Below are 23,168 nucleotides of genomic sequence, written 5' to 3' on the forward strand. Positions count from 1 at the left end.
TTAACACTTTATCCGAAAATTCAAATTTATTTCAAAATTACACTATTACATTATCTCACTGGCCGCCATTGACGGTGATACACATACAATTCGTTTTGACTTCCGAGTGAAACATGAGCATTCACAGCCAGTCCTCTCGGATTGGACGTTTGTTGCTGTCAATGGCAGCTAATAAATCAAGAGTGTTCCAAATAACTTTCTTATTTCCTTTCAATTACGATGTACAAATGTGTACGTTCATCGCATTAAATCATCTAATTTGTGTCAAACTGCACATTCACAGTCTACATATGCAATAATGTAGAGCCAAATTGTGTGTATTTATTTGCGTATACTAGTATACCCAAATTTGTGTAAACATCTACACGTGTATAAAATTACTGATTACAGTGGTACCTCAACATACAAAGTTAATTCGTTCCAGGACATTATTTGCAAGTCGAAATGGTTGCATGTCGAGCAGGATTGGTAAATTAGTTCCAAAATTGTTCAAAAATCCTCTCAGGCTAAACCAAACTACTATTTCAGTATCAAGTTAACGGTTAAAAACAGTAAATAAAATACTCATGTCCCCATTCTGTATAAGCAGCTTTAAACTACATTCAATTAATGTTGTGAATCAACCGTTTAAGTTGTTAAAATTGCTCCCCGTTATTCCGTAATTTCCCTTCTGTCTAATTTCGACATGTGAAAGTTTTAAAACTGTTTCATCATTCAAAGATTCAAGTCAAGATTTTGCTGATTTAGGAGTATTTTAGATAAAAAGTTAAGCAGGTTCGCTACAACAGCCTTCTAGAGAAGTCTACTGCTTTAAGATTGCGGCTGTTTACTAACGCAAGTGTCATTTCGCATCTAGTTCTACATATATGTGATATCTACCTTAGCATTACGTGGCCGTATATTTGTAGCAGCTAGCAACTGAGCGTCATCTGTAGCGGCTGTTGGCCGCAGTCAGGTATTGTTTTTTTTCATCTAAGGGCACGAGTTGAACATGATATCTACTCTCGGTCCGCTCCTCATTCCGTCCTGAAGACCGAGCTGACTGTGTTTTAGTTCCGCTTTACCTGGTATAATTCAATAATCGGAATTTGGATGTTTGTGAATCGTTCTCGGATCTTCCACAGCCGCGCCGAACCGCGAATAATCTAAGAATTGGAAATTTCGCACGCAAAAATCAGAATAATAATGAATAGTAGCAATAATAATATTACCTTTAATACAGTAACGATTCGAGTTCCAGTGTGGAGGATGCGTTTTGATTGGTGTACCTGAACGCACCATGTGGCAGACTTGACAAAGAGGACTTTTTACTTTGACTTTTCATGTTCAGCTGTGGCAGACAGTAGGTAGGTTGTGTTGCACAAGTTCTAAAACTAATTATTAAAAACCTGACGATGCTAGCGATCTTTTGAGCGATGTTACAATAATAATAATTGTCACCTTAACTTATAAAGACTGGCGAACGGAGATCGGAGTAGGGCCGTCGAGATTGTAGAAATTCTATGTCCGTATTGTCGAGCCAGTTCACGGACGCGCCCACCTCGCTCCAATTTTTCTATTATTTCTATCTTCATCTCAATGGTAAGCCTCACCTTTTACCTTTTTTTTACCACCTGCACTAATATTCTTAGAACCCATGTAGATCTCTCTCACAAGAAATGTGTCCGTCTTGCGGGAAAACAAACTGCAACGCTGCCATAAATCGTCGTATTTCGGGCATGTTGTCGGAAGTAGAAACAAATGCAGAGTCATATTTTTACATCGGATGTCAAAAAGATCGTGTGTCGAAGCTAGTCATGCGCTTTTACTCACAAGTGGAAGTACTACCTGCTCTCACGCTTTCTGCGCCAAAATAAAAGCATGCATCATAAAAGTCAAAATTATTAAAAATTTTTTAAAAATGACTGGAGACAAAATGACGGACAAAACCCAGCGTCATAAAGTCGAAATGACGTACGTCGGGTACATCGTAACCCGGGGACTACCTGTATATCATATTTTGGGTGGCTAACTGCTGCTATCTATCCCAGTTAAAATGGATTGGACATCTAGCACCGTTAATGGCAGTCAATGAAATGAAGAGTGACCAATTGTGTAAAAATAAAATTCTTCCGGCAAAACTGTTAGGGCGTCCCCTTAAAATTGAGACTGGATTGCCAGCATCCTACCTCAACCACAGTAGCGGTGATTTCTCCGTGTAGCAGCTCGAGCATGGCCAGCGTGGCCTTGACGCTCCATTCCGGGCTGTAGGGCAGCATCTCACCCTCCGCCCTGGTGCTCGGAGCCTTAAAACCCGCCACGTGCACCTTGAGCACTTGTGCTGGAAAACTCAGCAATTCTACTGGCATCTGACGCAGTCTAGAGGGGAAACGAAAACAATTAATTCGAGCCCATCATCAGTCGGTCTAGCGCAGGGGTGCCCAAGTCCGGATCTTGAGAGCCCCTATCCAGCTTGTTTTCCATGTCTCCCTCCTCTAACATACCTGAATCAAATAAGCAGGATCGTTTTCAGGCTCCTACAGAACTTGCTATTGAGCTGATGATTTGATTCAGGTGTGTTAAAGGAGGGAGACATGGAAAACAAGCTGGATAGGGGCTCTCGAGGACCGGACTTGGGCACCCTTGATCTAGTGGGACGAGAAGACCGCATTTGTACACGTCAGTGGCTACAATGTCGTTGGAGCCGTAGTCCACGTGTTGGATGAGGATCCGGACGGGATCGGCGCAGACAATGTCCAGCATTTTGGCTCGGTAGAAGCTGCCGTCACTGTATTTTGCTAGACACGGGCCGCCTGACAAACAATATACATTTCTCATATAAACATAATTCACCACTTAAATAGGGCTGCCACAGATTATTAATAGTTGATAAATTACAAAATATTTTGAGATAAGTCCACCAATAGGCGCTTATCAGGGTTCCCCCCCCCCCGTCAAGCTAAAAAAGTGCTATAAAAGAAAAAGTATAAATGTTTAACTGGGCACATGGTGAAAGCGTGGTTAGCACATCTGCCTAGCAGTTCTGTGATCAGGGGTTCAATCTCAGGCTCCGGCCTTATGTGTGGAGTTTTCTTGTTCTCCCAATTCCTACGTGGGTTTTCTCCAGGTACTTCGCCATAGGTGTGATTTCTTGTTCGTCTATTTGTGCCCTGTTATTGGCTGGCAACTACTTCAGGTTGTACCCTGCTCCCTGGCCGTAGTTAGAATGGGACAGACTCCAGCACCACCGCGACCCTCGTGAGGATAAGCGGTACAGACGATAGATGGACGTTTTAACCGTATCTCTGTTGACATGTTTGAAAGCGCATTGGCGGCATCTTATAGTGGATATGTGAATAAACAAGTCCAAGCTCTCTGCCATTGCACTGAATAGCGTAATGCACGAATGCTATTTTTAGATTGCAAGGCTGCGTGACGTCACAATCGTAGAACGGAAGGGGGTCAACATAGAAGCGCACTCACATACAACCCATGCTAGTACTGCTTGTTTTCTGCCGGTAATCTTTCAAAAAAGAATACGCCAAGTAAACACTGCTGCTATGGAACTTGTAGAAACGACCCTAGACATTAAGACCGTCCACATATGAAGGATGTTTTCTTCATACGTTTTCCGAAGCCAAAAACTCAGAGGGGAAAAAATTTGAACAATGGATTATCTTGTGCGGCCGTCCAAAAGACCACTTTAACGCCAGCAAGGTTAAGCCATTCACCTTCATATGCAGTAAACATTTTGTTGGGGGCCATGGTCCTAAAGATGAGAATCCTAATCCATTGCCTGCCCCTTTCAAAAGCAATTTTGATATATTTACTTATTTTTCAGCATGGCGTTTTGCCGTGCTGCTTCTGTCTAACAATGAATGACCTGATAGAATATATATATATATATATCTCAACAGTCATGTAAGCCAATTTTTCTAAAATACAGATATTTAAATAAATTAGCCATGTTTGGTCTTTTTGTAGTAAGCCTGTTCATGCCTACAGGTAGGATCTAGATTTAACAGCTTTACCTTTTATGTTGTAAAGAAACAACCTTAGTAAGGGGGAAGTGTAAATAATAGAATCAAGATTTGTTATTAATGAAAAAATTAAAAGTGTCCGTTGGCTGTCACTGAGTAGCATTTGCGATCGCTACACAAAAATGGCAATATAAATTACCCCCAAGAACGGTCAGAGATTTATGACAACCAGAGGATATACTATATAGGAAAGACTGGACATATGGTGGCAAAGGATAGCTTGTTGTAACAGGAGAATGTCATTGTCAGTGGCTAAAGCCAGGCAATGCACACAAGAAAAAGGTGTCGATAAAAAAAGCTACCTCTGAATCTTTTCCCAGTCTTTTTCTGCCCTCGACACTCAAGCCATCTCTTTAACTGAACATTTGTATATGTCCTTCCACATTTTTACCAGTGAATTTGGCACCAAGGTCATAATTTTCGGACAGAATTGGTAGTTTTAACTCGGTCAACATCTCGTTCGTATATTATTTACATGCATCTAGCATGAGGGACAAACACGAGTATGACCCCCTAAGCACCATTTGCTAACGTTATGAATATTAATGAGCAAAGGTGATATGCTACGTGCGGTACGATTATTGCACTGTATTTCTGTTTGTTCATTGAATCTGTCCATAATAGTCATGAGTTCATTTTTTTTGGTCAACATTTTTACATATTTTCCCAAAAACATGGTGGGCTTCTTTACCACTAGGTTTTGCAAGTTTTATGGGGGAAACACTGTATACGAATTATTTTTTAAAACCGTTATATTATACTCTGCGCTTTAACATTTCGCATTTACTGTAGGGTAAACGTAAAAACTGTTTATTTTAGAGCAACTCTGATTCATCTAGCGCCGCCAATGAATTAATAAGCGCAAATGAGGATTTGGACAATTTTTAGGTCAACTACGTTTGACCGATTAATCGACTATCATAAATAGTTGTCAATTAATCTGTTCATGGATAAATTGATAAATCGTGGCAGCCCTCCACCAAAACATTGTTGGAGTAGGTTACCTTGAGGAAAATTAGTGACTGGCAGCAGACTATGAACATCAGCGTTGATTGCCATCAAGTGCTGCTCCAGAGTTTTTTCATCCACCACCTCTTGGGTTGTGTCCTCCCACCACAAAAACACCTGCACCAGGAACACCCATGCACAATTTAGGAATATGTGAGAGCCATATTTTCAGCGTGGTTACCTCGTTGGGAGTTTGCAGGTGCCTCACGCGGACTGTCAAAGATTTACCCTTCTCAGGCAGGCTGCGTTCCATGAAGGAATCCAACGTCACCATTTGGGGGCCCAGCAGACCCTGAAGACACACAACAGCAATAACACAAGTTACAAAATTACAGATCGACTCGTTGATTATCAAATTAATCGACTATTCTGATATTTGGTGAATTGTTTTGAGACAATGACCTGAAAATGTTTCAAAAACTTTGAATATCAATTTAAAAACTAGTAAAAATCCTTAGTATTTTTATTATAAGTTTCAAATTGTGTTTTTTTAAATATACTGTACATTTAAAATGAGTAAAACAAGAAACCCCGCAGGTTTCACAGGTGCATTCACCGAACCCTTCGGAATTTCATAATGAAGCCATTTTTTCAATTCAAAACCTAGCAAGCTAACATCTAAGTGAATTCCCATTCAAATTTCTTCCAAATTTCTAATTTACTACAAATAGTTTTGCCATATGCTGTTGATTTTCACGTTGGTAAATGAAATGAAACTCATTTCATTTCACACTGTTCCTTTTGTTTTCATATCTACAGTCTCATTTTATTGGCGCATCCTTGCTTTACACCCTATTTTATGAAGTAAAATGACGCTAATGTTTTTTAAAAAATATCTATGCAGTTCATGCTGCCTGTAGGTCCCTTATACTTTCTCACACATGTATGAGTACGAGTCAATCTTCTCCCGAGCAAGACCGATTACTCCTCCCATTAGATAGAGGGCTAGCAGTTGAAAGAAATGGAATAAAGCCTGTAAATTGAGGGCAAACCAGTCCAAAACCTGGTCTAAAACACCACTTTGCCTAGATTTAGTCAGCGTACAAAATAGGTCTCTGCGTTTCTTAACCTTCACAGAACCCAATGATTAATCCCTTAATCAATTGAACCACAGTTAAGAACCACTGACCTAGAGTAATACAAATATTTGGTGATTAATTGATCAAGTAATCATTTGAGGCTATCATAAAATCAATACAAAACCAGTCAAGAGTACCTCAGTGTCGATGTTCCAAAATTCTGAAACGTAGACCGGCGATGACAAAGCAGGTACCTGCAGAGAAAACAAGTTCAAAATGTACGACGACCGCCTAGGTGTCTCCCTAAACGTCTCATCAGCTTAGAGACACGAGAAGCATAACCGCAGGACACGCATGACCTTTACTGGCAAACTCAGAACCTAACAGCGACAATAAGGTTTTATTAAATAATTGAATTTAGTTCAGGGTGTTCCCCGGTTGCTGCCTATAGTTAACCGAGATAGGGTCCTGCACCCCCGCGACCCTCAATGAATAAGTGGTGCAGAAGGAGAACGAATGAATTTAGGATTGATGCGTGTATATCTCTACAATGTACCTAGCATATTTCATTGTGATCGGTCTACGAACAATGGCGTAGCAATTTTAGTTAATATCCTCGCCAAAAACAAGAACAGCAAAATGAGCGAGAACTTGAGACCTCCAAACCGGGCGGTCTAAATATCACTATGACTTGTATTTGGATACACACAACGGAAATGATAGTTTTAGTTTTCAGTGCAATAGAAGTTGACACCAATAGAAGTCTATCACCATCAATGAGTTGACATGTTAAATATTTGCTGAAACAGGAAAGTGGATATAGGCTATTTTTGCACACCAGTTGCGCTGTCCGGGCGATCAGTGCGTGTTTGTGGTGACATAAGATGGTGTTGAGGTTCATTCCATCCAATAAGATCTCCACCATCAGTGGTTGCCTGGGGTCAGTCGGCAGCTTCTAATGTTCGATACACACGCAGCACTTAAGTACCATTGTGTCTGTGTGCATCAGTCAGTGAGTGCGTGTACGTATGTGTACCAGTATGTAGACATCCACACGGCGATACAAAAGCATCTCATTGAGAAGCTCCACTGCATCCTGTTGCCAGCTGCTGCCGACCTAAAGACATGGATAGAACTGCTCTGTACTATGCAGTGTTCCATCTTGGGTTCTGTGTACAGAATCTCAAGTCTTACAGGATTTATGGTGTTTAGTTGACAGGCTATGCAGAGTTGTGGGATGTCCTGACACAGCAAGCGAGGGTACACGTGGACCACTGGAATGTTCTCCACCAAGCCGTAGTCCACATACTGTACCTGCATTTACCATGGCAGCTTATAGTCAACATCTATGAACTGATCATGACCACTAGGTTGTATTTAAAAAAAACAAAAAAACAAAACACAACAATAACCCACCTTGACATGTCCTCCCAATACCTCCAGCAGTTGTCCCCGGTACCATAGCATGTCAGGACCAATGACAGCGCATCCTTTGACAGTCTTCCAGGTGTAAGGCTTCTGATTGGGAAGTGTCTTCATGCTCTGCTGGATCTCTACTTTCAGCTGTTCCAAAAGAATACCTGAAGAAAACAAAATGTATACAAACTCAAGAGAATACAAGGGTTATTTAACAGCTCACCAGCTTTGAGGGACACACAACACCTAGTATAAATGACCACGTGAAAGACGGATGTCCCCCCCCCCAATTTATTAAAAAAGATTTTATCCGCTGGATGAACATATTAAAGGTGTTTGTTTTCTGTTCTTTTAGTAACTATCAGTTCCATCGAGTATCAAAAATGTCCAAATTATGTGGCTCCTTTCATCTTTCAGTTGTGAATTTACATTAGTTTGTACACACAGTACACATCCAATCCATTTGAAGTGGAAGAGTTCAACTAGACTTGAATGTTTATCGCTGTCAATGGCAGCCAATGAGTTACCTGCGGCGTCAGTTCTGACGTAGATGAGTCCGTCTTCTTTGACAGCGGACACAGTCATATGGTTGAGGCCTACCTTAGGAAGTTCTGGTGCTTTGTACAGGTTAGTTTTCACCTACAATTAAAAGAAAAAAAAACTTTTTGAACTGGGTATGACAACGAGAAACGTTCAATCCATTTGAACTGGGAAAGTTCTATCGCCATCAATGGCAGTGAATGAGTTAATTTAGTGAGGCGCATTGGGTTAGTGGACCTTCTCAGTGGGCATGGTGGTGCGAGGTGTAGGTCTAGGGAGGAAAGGTGGCAAAGGATACACTGGGGGAGTTGCCCCTAGAGAGGGTATGGCTTGTACGTTTGTGTCTGAAGACTGAGCGTCACTTTCATTTGGCTTTTCAACCGTCAACTCCCTGCAAAACAATAATAAATCTTATTGGCTTGTGGGCTTAGTATCCAAATTTTGAGTTGACTTTATCAAACCGCGACACACAATGGCTTCCTCTTCCTGAGAGCGAGACCCACGTAGGTGAGACAGTCAGAAGTGCTGACCGACTCTCCCGTTAAGCTGGTGGTACATAGAATTACAGCTACCGGTCGTTCATCCGTCAGCTCCTAGCAATGAAATGACACAGTAAAAGCTGTGTCGTGGAAGCAGGATATAAAGTTGTAAGAGGAAAAATGTGGTCTTCAGACCGGGATGGTGATTAGCGCCAAGGCTCCTAATAGGCTGTCGCGCATGTAGTCGCAGGCTGTGGCAGTCCAAGAAGGTTTGCCCCCTGCTGGCCTGAAAAAAAAAAAAAAAAATGTAATTGTGACACCAAGGGTTCTAGAATCTACATAATCATGTTGTAAATGGGCAAAATTAAGCTTACAGGTGTTAAATAACGTAAGAAAATAATTTTCTATTATTTTAACAGTACATATTAGCATAAACAAGTATTACCTGATGTCAGTCAACGAGCACTCCAGTGCAAACGAACCTTCCAATGAAGCTGGAAGTGGCCTAAGGCTGCTCACATGCAGTTTCACTTTGTTGCCGTGGTCACTGCGCTTCACCTGCACACGACAAAGTCATTCATCTGTTTTCTCGTATTTGTGTGCCAAGTTTAGACCGAACACCTCTGCAACGCTGTCGGCCGAGACTTGGGAACTTATTAGTCCTCTTTCCCAAACATGGTTTATGTAAGCTGCACAGAACATGCCCGGCTTCCACGCCACATCCTGAGGCTCCATGAGCTCACACTCCTCCTTCAGAAGCTCAGTCAATCTGCAATGTATTCAATACAGAGCAGGTTTTTCTCTGTGACCAACATCAGCCAACTGACATACCTGCAAATAGACTCATCCCTACCTTTTGAGTTGAGAGTCGAATTTCACGAAATGAACATAAAAGCTGCTTGGAGAGTCAATGTGGATCACTCGAACCTTGACGTCCTTGACAGTGCCGGGAAGACTGAGCTGAGGCTGAAACTCCATGGTGGGAACCTCTACTATATTGGCTTTGATACTTTGGCAAGCAAGGCACAGTGATATAGGTGAGACAACGAATGGTAAGTCATCATTAACCCCTTTATAGGACACTCAATTACAATAAATACTATGAAACTTAAAAAAAAAAAAATCTTTAGTGGGGCGGCAATAACAAGGGTTTATTTCTCATGAAAATGCCCCAAAATCAACAAGAACTAACCCGTAAAAGTGCCAATATCAACAGGAAGTGACCCATGCATACATCCAAAATAGCAGAAAATGATCCATTAATGCCCTAAAATCAATAGAAAGTAAGCAAAACTCCATGCAATTTCTCCAGAAAAGGAAATTTGTAGTTTGTATTAATATTGTATTAATTTAATTCATTTATTCATTAAAAAATAGTAAAATATTAATAATTAAAATACGTTTTTTTGTATATAGCCAAAAGGTCATTTGTCAAATAAAGGGTTAATGAATCCATTCTGTGAAGAAAACAGAAATATACCTGTCTTTCGAGCACACCAATCGTTCTGTAATTAGCACCTGGGCGATGTCAGTGGGTGAGTCATTTGGGGTGCTCTCAAATAGCTTTACTGGTAGAGGTTTTGTCTTAGGGGATGTTTCTGTATAAAAGAAAAAATAAAATGGAGGTCAGAATTGAGTTTAAAAAGCAACTTACAGTGAAACCCCGCCTATTTGCAGTTCGTCTTTACAATTTTGATTACAAATTTACAGATAATTTTGGCCAGTGGTTCTCAAAGTGCGTACACACAAGTGGTACCGAGCCTCTCTCTAATGGTCGGGGTGAAAGTGGCTCGAATTTCTTGCCAGAACTCCCTGACATAAATGTCACCATGGAGCCATATATACAGTATATAAATTTTTTTGTCAAACCTCCAAAAACCACTGAAATTAGAGCTGGGCGGTAAACCGAAAATTTACCGTCACCGAAATTCTTCACGATGACCGACGTAATTTTGACCATGTCGGTAAATTCGGTAAATTAATAAAACAAGAAAATAGTCTTTTCATCCCGCTTTGACTCTGTGTTGTTCGTCTATGCTCATTCCCCTTTAAGAAAGCAGTGAATGTACTTACGTAGGGAGTCACGTGATCATCAGGAAGCCAATCAAACAGAAGCCCGGTAAGCTAACGCTAGCAGCTAATGCTACAAGCAAAACGTGATGGAGTGTGGCTTAAGGGAGGTTCGCCAAACTTTCACCCGACATTTAATAGACTCTTGGTGGCATCCAGACGGGCTTTCACCAGCTGTCCTCCCTTGTTCTCACAATTTCCGGAGATGGTGCTTTCAGTGCTTTCTACCGGTAGCCAGGCCACAGGCTAACGCTAGCCGCTAACGCGCTAGCGGCTAACGCTACAAATGAACGTGATGGAGTCGGATAGCGGCTCTAACCTTGTCGAAACGGCTGAATTTAATGAGTGGATTGGGCATGGACTGCATCTAGCAATTACTATGTTGCGTTATTTTGTATCTGACTGTGTGTGATTTCTCTGATAGCTTTTGTGATGGTAATGCATTCAGCATAGCACAAATGGCCCCAGCTATTTTTCTGTATGTGTTTAATTCTGTGTCATTATTGCTATCATAAAATCTTAAGTGTTTCATTTGCAGAAGATCAATATAGCTTTAATGTCTGTCTGTCTGTCTGTCTGTTTGGGGGTTCATGTATGTGTGCATTTATTAAAAAATGCACTGGGGGGGGAGACCCTGAAACCATAAAGTAAACACTTGTATTGAATAATTATGTCACAGCAGCCATTAACAATAAATTGTCTTTTTGAAGTGTACTGTTCGAGCTGCAAGTCATTTGTGTTACAATGACATGTTTGCACAGGCATATCGATTTTGACAATGTACATTGTTCAAGCCATACACTCTGTTATAAATGCTCATACTTGAATTCTTATTGTTTACAATTCATTTGTATAAACCTAATGTCTAGACTGCATGTACATTTGTTAAATATATCAAATTGAATGCTGGTAACTAAATCAACAAGAAACTGTTAATCTGTATTTCATGCATTGATTCAGATTTTCAAATTATATAACAGTCCGCTTGGACGACTTTATCGTCATTTATCGTTATCGAGATAAATCTGCTCCATTTATCGTGATACATGTTTAAGGCCATATCGCCCACCCCTAACTGAAATGCAAAGAAAAATGCTTTGGCATAGTTATACCTATTATACCTATATTAAAAATGTTTTTTTTTTTTTCAATGATTTGCAAAATAGTCCCAACCTCCATCTCCTAATTTTTATTTCCCTTCATTTCCTCACATCGAAATGCAAAATCTCAATTTTAGCTACTTTACATTAAAATTGAGAAAAATGTAAAACTTCGCCTTTAAAAAAATAAAATAAAATAAGTAACATGTATTAACAAAAAGTACAAATGACTTAGTACATTATGCACTGTGAAACGGAATATATTTTGAAGATATCCCAAACTTTGCCTTTTTTAAATAATAAGGAAATAAGTAGTGCAACATAAATGAACAAAAATATGCGCAAAGTGCACACTAACATGGAAGATGTTATGATTTGAACCTCTCCATCACAGCAAATAAAATAAAATAGCCCTCTTCAACTCTTTCCTTTCTCTTAAAGAGCTGATCGATTTTTTGTTGCATTGCCCTTCTTCATCACGAATTCAACCAGCATGTTGTTTTTGTCTTTGTTCCAGAAAGCATGTGCATTTGAACCAATCAGAACTAACTATTCTTGCAGATCACATGCAAGTAAAACAGCCAATTGAAGGGACAACTGAGTCCAGGGTGGTTTGCTGCACGCATGTGCGCATCGACGTGACTCGTCACTCAGAAATGGACGCTGGGCAGCAGAACTCCGTGAAATAAATAAATAATATCGGTGAAAACTGACTACGCTACACAAGCAGGTTATTATGCTTTTTGTTAACACTTGTGTATGTAAATCTGACATTGGTAGATTGTACAGTATTCTTCTTGGAGATGCATGTGTTAAAGCATTGCAGCTTTTTTTTTTTTTTTTTTTTTTAAAACATGGGGGTTTGACAGTTGCCGTCATATTTTCCGGATCAAAGCACCGCTCCAGCCCCAAATCTTTTACTGGAACGGCGTACCAGACCGTTCCAGCCAGCTTTCACCCCTGCTAATAGTACACAAATGATTGACAGAATGAAATATTCAGTCTTTTTGAGCACTCATTAAAATACTACAACATTAAAAAAAAAAAAAAAAAAAAAAAAAAAATTTTTTTACAAAAATCAACTTTAGTGTGATTGGGCCATAAACAGTTTACATTGGGCCTTTAAGCCGGTGAAGTAATGTTGGCCCTGATGTTGGCACTTGTGGTGCATTCACATACTCAAGGAAAGATGATCCTTCCTTCCTTGCAAAATAGTAATTACAAGTATGTCCCGTTCATGTGCTTTTGTTGTCGTAGCAAAAAAAAAAAAAAAAAAAAACAGACACGGACTTCATTTTGGTTAGTTTCATGGGCAAAACTTTTAGTCGTTTTAATTAATCTACGACAACAATAAGAGAATGAATCAAAATGCAAACAGTAGGTGTTTGTTTGCCACTGAACATATTAGCAAACAACTTGGTTAAAATAATGTTTTAAAAACCTCAAAAAACTTTACCATTAACAAGTTCTTGTTCACACTCCAACAATTTGAAAGGTGAAAACTCCTATTTCGGAAACTCAGGTATCCTAATAAAATCCCACTTCGCCAGTATAAAATACGATTTGAGCGCGCGCTAACATGCAGTTTTTCAAATCGATAAGTGGTATTCACCATAATTATGACACCGCATGAAGGCAGCATTGGAGCGTCAAGTATTCTTTCAAGTGGTACTTATTTTTTCCACTAATCACGGCAGGACTTGGTTCCTATCCTTTGTACTGTACCTGTAGCCACGGCAGGACTTGGGTCCTATCCTTTGTACTGTACCTGTAGCCATGATGGTGAACAATTTGTCGAGAGCCAAGCTGGAGAAGCGTTTGATACAGGCGTCGCTCCACGTCTCTCCAGCCAGAGGAAGCACGTCCGACAGGCAGCACTGGATGGCCTGCGAGTTATACATGTCAGTCAGTATACAGATGAGGATCAAGTCAAAGTAAGCACCATTACCTGTGCTGGCAGAAAGAAGAACTCATCCTTAATCTTCCTCAAGTCGCTGACAAACACTGATGCCTTAAGTCCCAAATCAATGTACTGCACCTCCACGGTTTGGCCGCCAGCATGACCTGACACATACAGTATATTCATGACATTCTCGAAAAAACAGCAATATTTTTCCCCCGCAAATATAAAATTTGAAAAATCATTACAAAACACATTCTTTGCTAAAATTTTATGAAATGATGAATTTAACCTATGACGTTAGGTTATGTTATGGTTTTGCGCAAGATGAAAACTTGGTACTGTGCTAATGAATTTCAATTAGGGGTGCCCCCGATCACAATGTTTTCGTTGATTACTGATTTTTGAAAAGCCAGAAGTGCCGATCCTAATTCTTTTCATAAACAGAATGCATCTTTAATATTCCAATCAAACTTGTTTTATGGTGAAGCATTGAACAATACCCGTGAACTTTTTTCACTGCACATGCAGATCTCTAAAAAATATAGTTCAAAACCTTTATTTCCAAACAACTAAATTATGTCCTTTACCTAAAGTAAAACGCAGCATTTTGTTTACGATTTTTTCTTTTTAAATAAAAAAATTTAAGGAAATTGGTTAGTTTTCTGAAGAAGAAAATTACTTACGTAATTATTTTAGTTCTCTATATGTTTGTTTTCACATTATAATACCTTTTGATGCTGGAACAGTTTGAATGCTAGTTTTCCAAGGGCGTATGTTTGGTCTCAACATTGGTATGGACAATACAGTATAACAGCATTACCTCCATGTACACTTTTCGCTGGGGACGGGACATTTATAAGACCAAACAGACTGGGTGAACGGGGGTTCGGGTTACATTTCTCAGCAATACGAACCTAATTAATTTATATGCTAAATGATCAATGCAAAATAAATCTGTATTGACTTATACTGACATTCATGTGTATTGGTTCTGGTGATACACCATTCGATTCATACCTTTGTTTTTAAAAATTACTACAGAAATATTTTGAAAAACTTCCAGAATAAATGTCGTGATTTTATTAGCAAATTTAAATTGCAATATTTGAACACAAATTGTATTCACATACACAAGAAATACAAATTTTTTAATCATCTTTTAACTATCTATAAGGGGATGATCCTCAGTTCACTACGTTTCTTACAGTTTAATTATGTTAACAGTAGAAAACATACAAGAGGATATTTCAACGCAGTTTCCTCCTCGGGTTTAAGAAATTCACTCAGATTAATGTTATGCTAACTCTGATGCAGGTCGGACTTTCAGTAGCAAAACTAGCTGTGTGTTCCCCACCTCCACAACATTGACGTCTTTTTACATTACACACAGTGGCTGCTGCTGGCGGGAAAAAAAACTAATATCCCTCGACTTGGAAGGGGGCGGCATGTTGTAAACATGCCGTTTGAGGGGAAAAAAATGGACTAGCGCATTCAGCAAGTGAAAAAGGGTCAATGCAAGTCTGAACGTAATGAAAGTACTGTAGTTCACCAAATAATGGTCGGGTCAATTCTATCCTTACAACATATGGGAAGGCAATCTAAATGACCTATATAACTGAAGCCATTATACAATGCAAATAAGGTTGCCTAAAATTTGGTAGTCTTATGTCTCTACCGTCCCTATGCAATCCTATGCCCTCGGAGCTTTCACTTAACAGGTATTATCTGACTGAATTCACTCACAAAGGAAAGAAAAACTAATGAGTCTATCTAGCTGCAAAACAATTGCCACAGTGACTAGAATATGAAATAACAATAGAAATGTCACTCCTTCCTACATTAAAGTAGCAAAGATCGGCAGACGATACCATCATAAATATTAGGTTGGACTTGTATTAATGACCATAATTATGTCCATGACCAAATGCTGGCGGGCCGACTCAAGATGCAATCAGCAGACAAGATAGATTTCATTTTTTGCAGAGTTGGCCAATATTATCGAGTAGCAGACACTATCAGTGATGAAAGCATTTTAAAATAAACGATATCGACATCGTTTTTTCATTATCGGTTTTGGGCCAATATGCATGTTGCCTCCAAAGTGAATGTAGAAGCCTTCTGCCTTTGCACAAGGGCTTGTCACAGCTTAGCACGAGTTATGCTTATTTACCATTAGATGTCTCCAAACTAAGACGCTTGGAATTTGTTATGTAGGCAGACCATTTGCATTCATTGTGCAAAAATTAAATGAACAATAAATGATAGAAAAATAAAGAATGTCAAGTCCACGACAGCATATGTTGGTATCGGATTTTCTGAGTAGGACAATATCGGGATATCGTTCATAATCGGACAAAAATTTTTAGTGATCGACCTTTCACAAAGCCAAAATTTATGACATTGGGCCCGATTAATCGTTTGTTGTAATTTCAGTTTAAATTCATGAAAAACATTGTGGAAATAATCATTACGACACTGAAACCTTACCTATGACCTCAACTCTGTACCACATGTTTTCGCCCAAGCGTGCTACACAGGCCTGTCCAATGTCAGGACAGTAAACCAACAGGTCTTCTCCACTTTTGGTGTTGTAATACTGCTGTAGCTTATCTTCCAGCAACGAGGTCTCCATGTTGTCAGTCTGCTTGCCACACACAATTGGGAAGAATAAAGACCAAGGACAGTACAGTATATGTTAAGAAATCTGGTACTTAGAGAAAAGGTAGTGTTAACAAAGATTTAAAAACTGGAAAGGATCAGTAATATTCAAGGGTCAAATTTGATTTCTACACATTCTGATGATGGGAGGGGTCGGCTTTTTTTTTTTTTTTTGGGTCAAAATTTGTACTGGTATGTAAAAGTTCATTTTCATAACGAAACCATTTGTTTTCCATTATAGCCTACGTGATATTCTTAAAAATTCAATTGTAGTTATAATTTTATAATTGCTGAAAGTATTTTCCCCCACGATTTTTCAATTTAATAATTTACACTTGGCATATGTGTAATACTGCAAAATAGTTTTAATGCAAGGATTCCCCCAGTGCTTTATGAGCCTGGCGGGCTGCCAGCCTTTTTGTAAATTTTCTGAGGAAAACCCTGTAATAGCACAATTATATTTACCTTATAATAATCATAGCTACCCATGTTAAATTATGTGAATGTTAAATGTATGAGTTTTATTTAATCATGGAGGAAAAAGTTATTTAATCAGGGAAAAATAGTATTACCGTAATTTCCCGAATATAACGCCCCCCCCCCCCAAAAATCAACTTGTAATATCATGGTGCGCATCATAAACGGGTACATGGATGGAGACAGAAATATATATATATATATAAATATATATATATATATAAAACCCGATTTTTAAAAAATTGACACGGCCACGTTGTGTTGAAGAAACGTATGCGGCGACCCGTTGCCGACCATAACGGTACGTGACGTCACCATTTTGTTTCGGTAATACTTCACTCTAATCGGCCGAATGATTTCGTCTGTGTTAAATTCTGCTTTTTTCACTCTTCATAAAGCACAGAATTTAGTTTCCTGAACTCATTTGAGTCAACGGTTATTGCAGCTCCGCAACTCGGACCATAACAAACGTAAGCACACAGACTTCCTGTGTCCGTCAACTATATCTGTCCCTCGGAAAACTCAAACCCAAATAACAATAGTTCCTATTGTTACTGTCGTGTTGACAGCGATGAGCTCTCACGGATTTCCGACTTACGTTCTCACTTTCATTTTACCGTATCAATCCATGGAAGAAACATTTATTCATCATGATGAAACAAGCAAGTTATACAGCAGCCTTTGAAGGAAAAGTCACATCTGTTTTGTTTTCTCCTAGATTCTGGTAAGTTGGAGAAGTTGTCAAATCATATTATTAACGTAAATATTGTCAGTTTATGGTAATGTTTTGAACTACCATTGTGCTATGCTTGTGCTGTGTTTCACCAGTCAGTAAAATGACATTTCTGTATCTGTACACGAGCTCTGTTTTCTTGTATTCTTCTATTTATTGGTGCTAAAATTAGGGTGCGCGTTATAAATGGGTACAATAATTTTCCCTAGATTTACAAGTAAATTTGGGGTGAGCATTATACACAGGTGCGCCTTATATTCGGGAAAATGGGGTAACCAATTTTCCCCAATTCTTAAGGCAGAATTTTATGTTCGTGTTGATATTTGTGTTCAATACCAGCTGGATGTAGAAGTCATCAAGGCAGTTGATGTGTGTCACCACGGCACTGTACTCCACATGGATTATGGGTAGGACTGCTGTATAGTACTTAAGCGGCCTACCGCTCGAGTTCATTGGACAATAAAACCTTTGAATAGTGATGACATGCAATTTCATGGCACAAATATTAAGACTTCTGGTTGCATATGCAAGTCAGCATTTCTGATCTACCTAGCTACTTCAATGAACACCAGGTGGTCCCGGATCGAGATGGGAATTTCGCTGGATGGTCCCATAGGAGGTTTCTTCAGGTCCACCAGCAGGGCCTCGCTGTCTTGACCGTAGGAAATCATTTCCACAGCACCGGAACCCACCACTTGGCAAAACTCCACCTGAGCCTCTCTGCACCAACCCTTTGCCTAAACGCACAATTAAATAAATATCAAGAGATCAAATGGCCATCACTCAAACAGATGTGCGGTCTCACTAGGTCGTAGGGGACCAGGTCCTTGAGGGAACATCGGATGGCCTGGGGAGCAATATGAATTAACTCTGGGTTGATCTTCCTCAATTGGTTGTTGACCGCGTCTACTGAAGACTGTGTGCTTGAGCAAATTCTGAAAAATGGATGGGGAAGGGTTACTTTACTTGTACCAGTAGTGCTGAGAGATACGACGATGTATGTATCGTTTAGATGGTATTATCGTCACAATTAGTTATTGGCAGCAATTGAGGGTGACCATGAGGACTGGCAAAGAATAATCACTTTCCTTGCCATTGACGGCAATGGAATGGTCACTGCCAACTCTCCCAGTTCAAATGGATTGGACGTCAATCATCGTCAATGTTAGGGAATGAGGTAATGATTATAATAATTTTAAAGTTTTCATTCATCAATCTGTTAAAAATGTACTATTGTAAATTGTGGCACACAGTTATCATGATAGATTGTTTCCATTTCGCCCAGCACTAGATACCAGTAATAAAATTACCATTTTATGAGCAATTTTACTTTATTCACTGTATACCGACATGACCTTTCTATGTTGACGTTGTTGGTGAAACCGTAGTCAACAAAAAAGATGGAGACACCGGTAAGTTGGTCGACCGGACAAAATTGCACACTGCTGCCATGGCCATTTTGGAAGACCTCCAGCACTTTGGTACGGCACCAAAGACCTGAATTTCCCTTGGCCAAAATCAAGGAGCCTTCAAGAAAAGTATTATTCATTTCTTAGAGCTTATGTACAGCAATATTCCATTATCCACTTTTCAAGATGAACACACCAGCTTGCACTTCGTCTGTGGCGGAGAAGAAGCTGATGTTTTGGTTGCAGAAGGTGTTGATCTTCTTGGACAAAACGTCACTCTCCCGCTTCTCGGCCCAAGAGCACACGTAGAAGTGAGTGGGGTTAACAACATGAGTAACCACCACCCACGGGGCAACTGAGAACAGAGGGAAAAGCAACTCCAGTACATTCATGTAACTTCAGCACAAATGTACAACATAGAATATATAAGTTTGGCTGCTCAGTTTGCCATTATTCCTTCTGGAGAAAATTGTTAACACCATGAAGTCGTAGTTACTATGTTACAATTGTTTACATGAGTTTCTTACCATTTTTCCTTTTTCCAGACAAATTCCAGCTTCTTTTACAGCGTGATCTGTGCGCATCGTTGGCCAATTCGGGACCGGTGGGAGGAGCAACTGCAGAAAATTTTGATTTTAAACCCCAGAAGGAAAATGTATGTTGACGCAGGGTTCCCCCAGTGCTTTAAAGGCTCTATTGGCTGCACGAGCTAGTGTTGGTTTGTTCAATTCAAGTGGATCTACAAGATCTCTACTTTATAAAATATTTCTGTTGCTAATTACAACCCCCAAAACGTTTCTACTCACAGTTCCAGTCATTTATTAATAATTTGCGTTTTTGTGTCAGACTTTTTTTTTTTACTGTGGCATAGTGATATTCACACAGGCAGACTAGGATTTGCAGTGCGTGCAGCGGTTTTTGGTCACGTGGACCAACAGGAACAGAGTCCTGTTGCGGTGGTTTCAGATCAACTGACAACATGGGCTTTAGCTGAGCGAAGATAACGAAAAGAAAGAAAAGGAAACCGCCTTCAAAAGTTATTAAAAAAGGATCAAAACGATGCTATGTATATGCATCTCGCATTTGTCCAGGTCAAAGACGTGCAGGACCTTCTATGGACCCGGTAGGAAACTTAAAGAACCTGCGTAGAATAGTGGATTTCTCTGCAGGGTGCGTATTAGGACTTGGCTGAAAATTATACACATTGCGTCGATGTTGATTTTGACAATCATCAGTGAACTTGCTTTTATTGAGACACCGTCAGCTGATAGACTATTACAAAAGATACCTCCACAGTCAGGTACATCTACTGAGTCCATTGAGGTAAGCCAAACTGAAAGTGTCAGTGAACACATGGCTAGCACCAACATCTGGGCATAATACTACTGATGTCACAAGGACACTGTACAGTGCAGGTTTGATCATATATGACAATGTATGTTGACGACCTTATGGTTCTCAGTGACTCTCCTGGCATCACATACCGGTGGCCTCCCACTGCTGACAATTTGAACGTGTTTGATACTCAGTCTGTTGTGCCAGAAGTATATAATCTAATTGAATGGATTATAGGGACAAATTTAAGAGCAACACAATTATGGAATCTTCATCAGGGTCCCCCCAGGATTGAATTGAATCTGAATTCAAGACTTTTAAGACCTTTTTTTAATGCCATTTCAACTGAAATTAATACTTTTCTCGCACCCATTATTTAGATCATATTGAATCATATTAAATAAAGCACTGAACATCAAATTTAACCTCAATTACTAAGTGTGTTTGACAAAAGAACGCACATATATTGAAGATACAGTTAAAACACATTTGAAGTAACATTATAAAGTCTGTCAGAATTTTTTTAAACACACACAGGCACACAATAATTATGGACAAAAAGAGGAGGAGGACAGGACTCAGACCAGCCATCTTCTGTAACAGGCTAGCCGCTAGTGCACCTGCCAAGACCCCAGTGAACATGGCTAACTCTCGAGTTAAAACGGCAAAATTCACATTCATTCGAAAGGCAAACCGAAATGTTTAGGCAGGTCCACTGCCTTCGCATGACCCATAAACTGCAACCTAAAGTATCTGGATGTAACTTGAGCCCCTATCACATACTCCAAAACAACGGGAATATCGCTTAACCGTGCAGCAGTTGTGTGTGAAAACAATTTCCTGTGTCAACTGACATGGGAAACAGTGTGCGTGAAAGCAGGCGTTAAATTCCCGGGTCACAGCAGATGGCTGATGACTTAAATATCATAGCGGCGGCTCCTCCCTCTTCGCAGTAAGAGGAAAAGCGGTAAACAAACATCGCAATTATAAACATAGCAAGCTGGAAACAGCTAAATTAAACTGAAAACATGACCAAAATTAAAATGTCAATTATTACGTTGGGCTTTAGGGTTCTTTCTCGCTAACTTTTTGAAATAACTATATATTAACGATGTATGAATGATAAACTAAGGAATACTTGTTATAAAATAAATAATTTGGATAAAAAATAAAAAAAAAGAAGGCGCTGTATGCATGGTCATTGCAGAGCCAGAGCGTGCCTATACGCCCTTTTTAATCTTCCCCTCTGCGAGTCCGCAAAACCGCATCTGTTTATTTATATTCAACAAACTTTTAACCAGCGTTATTTCGTTGTGTAAACAAATTTATAATGATCATAAAAATATGTAGTCTATTTGAACATTAAGAAAATGCGGGGTTTTTTTCTGCCAACTGAGAATTCGTTATAAAAGACAGGCTTTTATGCAGACATCGTCACAAATGTTATCACACAAAACGTGGGTCGGGCTTTAATACCCGTGGACCAGTTCGGGTCGGGCTGGACTTTTTAGGCCCGATTTTACCTCTATCTTAAAGTCTTGATGAGCTTAAATTGGCTGCAGTTACGAAGTCGGGAATGTTCCCTCCGGAAAAACTTCTGCCTGCAGGGTTTTCGTTCCACCGACAAACGGACGCATTCCCGATGCAGAGGTGGATGGATTCTCCGTTTTGCCGGTTGTGGTGGTTTGGCACGCACGAGTTGCATTTCGATTTGTAGTGCAGTGCATCGTAGAGCAGGGCGGTAAACCGAAAATTTACCGTCACCGAAATTCTTAATGATGACCGACGTAATTTTGACCATGTCTGTAAATTCGGTAAATTAATAAAACAAGAAAATAGTCTTTTCATCCCGCTTTGATTCTGTGTTGTTCGTCTATGTTCATTCCCCTTTAAGAAAGCAGTGAATGTGCTTACGTAGGGAGTCACGTGATCATCAGGAAGCCAATCAAACAAAAGCCCGGTAAGCTAACGCTAGCAGCTAACGCTACAAGCAAAACGTGATGGAGTGTGGCTTAAGGGAGGTTCACCAAACTTTCAACCGACATTTAGTCGACTCATGGTGGCATCCAGACGGGCTTTCACCCGCTGTCCTCCTTTGTTCTCACGATTTCCGGAGATGGTGCTTTCAGTGCTTTCTACTGGTAGCCAGGCTAACGCTAGCTAGCGGCTAACGCTACAAATGAACGTTATGGAGTCGGATAGAGGCTCTAACCTTGTCGAAACGGCTGAACTTAATGAGTGGATTGGGCACGGACTGCATCTAGCAATTACTATGTGGCGTTATTTTGTATCTGTCTGTGTGTGTGATTCCTCTGATAGCTTTTGTGATGGTAAAGAATTCTGCATAAAGTACAATCCAACGGCGAAACTTATAATGACCGAGAAATGGCCCCAGCTATTTTTATTGTGCATGCATTTATGAAAAAATGCACTGGGGGGGGGGGGAACCCTTAAACCATAAAGTAAACACTTGTATTTAATAATTATATCACAGCAGCCATTAACAATAAGTTGTCTTTTTGAAGTGTACTGTTCAAGCTGCAAGTCATTTGTGTTACAATTACATGTTTGCACACGCATATTGATTTTGACAATGTACATTGTTCAAGTCATACACGCTGTTATAAATGTTCATACTTGAATTCTTATTGCTTACAATACATTTTTATTAGGGCTGTCAAACGATTAAAATTTTTAATCGAGTTAATTACAGCTTAAAAATTAATTAATCGTAATTAATCGCAATTAATCGCAATTCAAACCATCTATATAATATGCCATATTTTTCTCTAAATTATTGTTGGAATGGAAAGATAAGACGCAAGATGGATATATATTTTCAACATGCGGTACATAAGGACTGTATTTGTTTATTATAACAATAAATCAGTTCTAAATCAGTTATAGAAATTTTATATTAAAACCCCTCTTAATGTTTTCGTTTTAATAAAATTTGTTAAATTTTCAATCAAAAAATAAACTAGTAGCCCGCCATTGTTGAT

At 39.5% G+C, this 23,168-nt stretch overlaps 1 protein-coding gene across 4 annotated transcripts in view; it reads right to left on the reverse strand.

The window, feature by feature from the left end:
• The window catches only part of rnf17 (ring finger protein 17), a 52,839-nt gene that overhangs the window by 299 nt on the left and 29,372 nt on the right, over nt 1–23,168 (reverse strand). For 3 of the 4 annotated variants that reach the window (XM_057851641.1, XM_057851640.1, XM_057851643.1), the window contains 26 exons: nt 19,359–19,448; nt 19,028–19,186; nt 18,778–18,949; nt 18,228–18,357; nt 17,972–18,159; nt 17,759–17,888; nt 16,042–16,195; nt 13,600–13,715; nt 13,420–13,537; nt 9,962–10,079; nt 9,335–9,490; nt 9,103–9,250; nt 8,927–9,039; nt 8,677–8,767; nt 8,474–8,595; nt 8,240–8,393; nt 7,990–8,101; nt 7,463–7,626; nt 7,241–7,360; nt 7,083–7,163; nt 6,885–7,001; nt 6,244–6,300; nt 5,209–5,319; nt 5,024–5,144; nt 2,657–2,792; nt 2,169–2,358 (listed from right to left, as the gene is read on the reverse strand). In XM_057851641.1, coding sequence (XP_057707624.1) covers nt 2,169–2,358; nt 2,657–2,792; nt 5,024–5,144; nt 5,209–5,319; nt 6,244–6,300; nt 6,885–7,001; nt 7,083–7,163; nt 7,241–7,360; nt 7,463–7,626; nt 7,990–8,101; nt 8,240–8,393; nt 8,474–8,595; nt 8,677–8,767; nt 8,927–9,039; nt 9,103–9,250; nt 9,335–9,490; nt 9,962–10,079; nt 13,420–13,537; nt 13,600–13,715; nt 16,042–16,195; nt 17,759–17,888; nt 17,972–18,159; nt 18,228–18,357; nt 18,778–18,949; nt 19,028–19,186; nt 19,359–19,448 — 3,368 coding nt within the window. The remainder of the gene's footprint in view (nt 1–2,168; nt 2,359–2,656; nt 2,793–5,023; nt 5,145–5,208; nt 5,320–6,243; nt 6,301–6,884; nt 7,002–7,082; nt 7,164–7,240; nt 7,361–7,462; nt 7,627–7,989; nt 8,102–8,239; nt 8,394–8,473; nt 8,596–8,676; nt 8,768–8,926; nt 9,040–9,102; nt 9,251–9,334; nt 9,491–9,961; nt 10,080–13,419; nt 13,538–13,599; nt 13,716–16,041; nt 16,196–17,758; nt 17,889–17,971; nt 18,160–18,227; nt 18,358–18,777; nt 18,950–19,027; nt 19,187–19,358; nt 19,449–23,168) is intronic. The other variant, XM_057851642.1, reaches the window with a different exon arrangement.

This window comes from Corythoichthys intestinalis, chromosome 12, assembly GCF_030265065.1.
Source record: "Corythoichthys intestinalis isolate RoL2023-P3 chromosome 12, ASM3026506v1, whole genome shotgun sequence".
NCBI lineage: Eukaryota > Metazoa > Chordata > Actinopteri > Syngnathiformes > Syngnathidae > Corythoichthys > Corythoichthys intestinalis.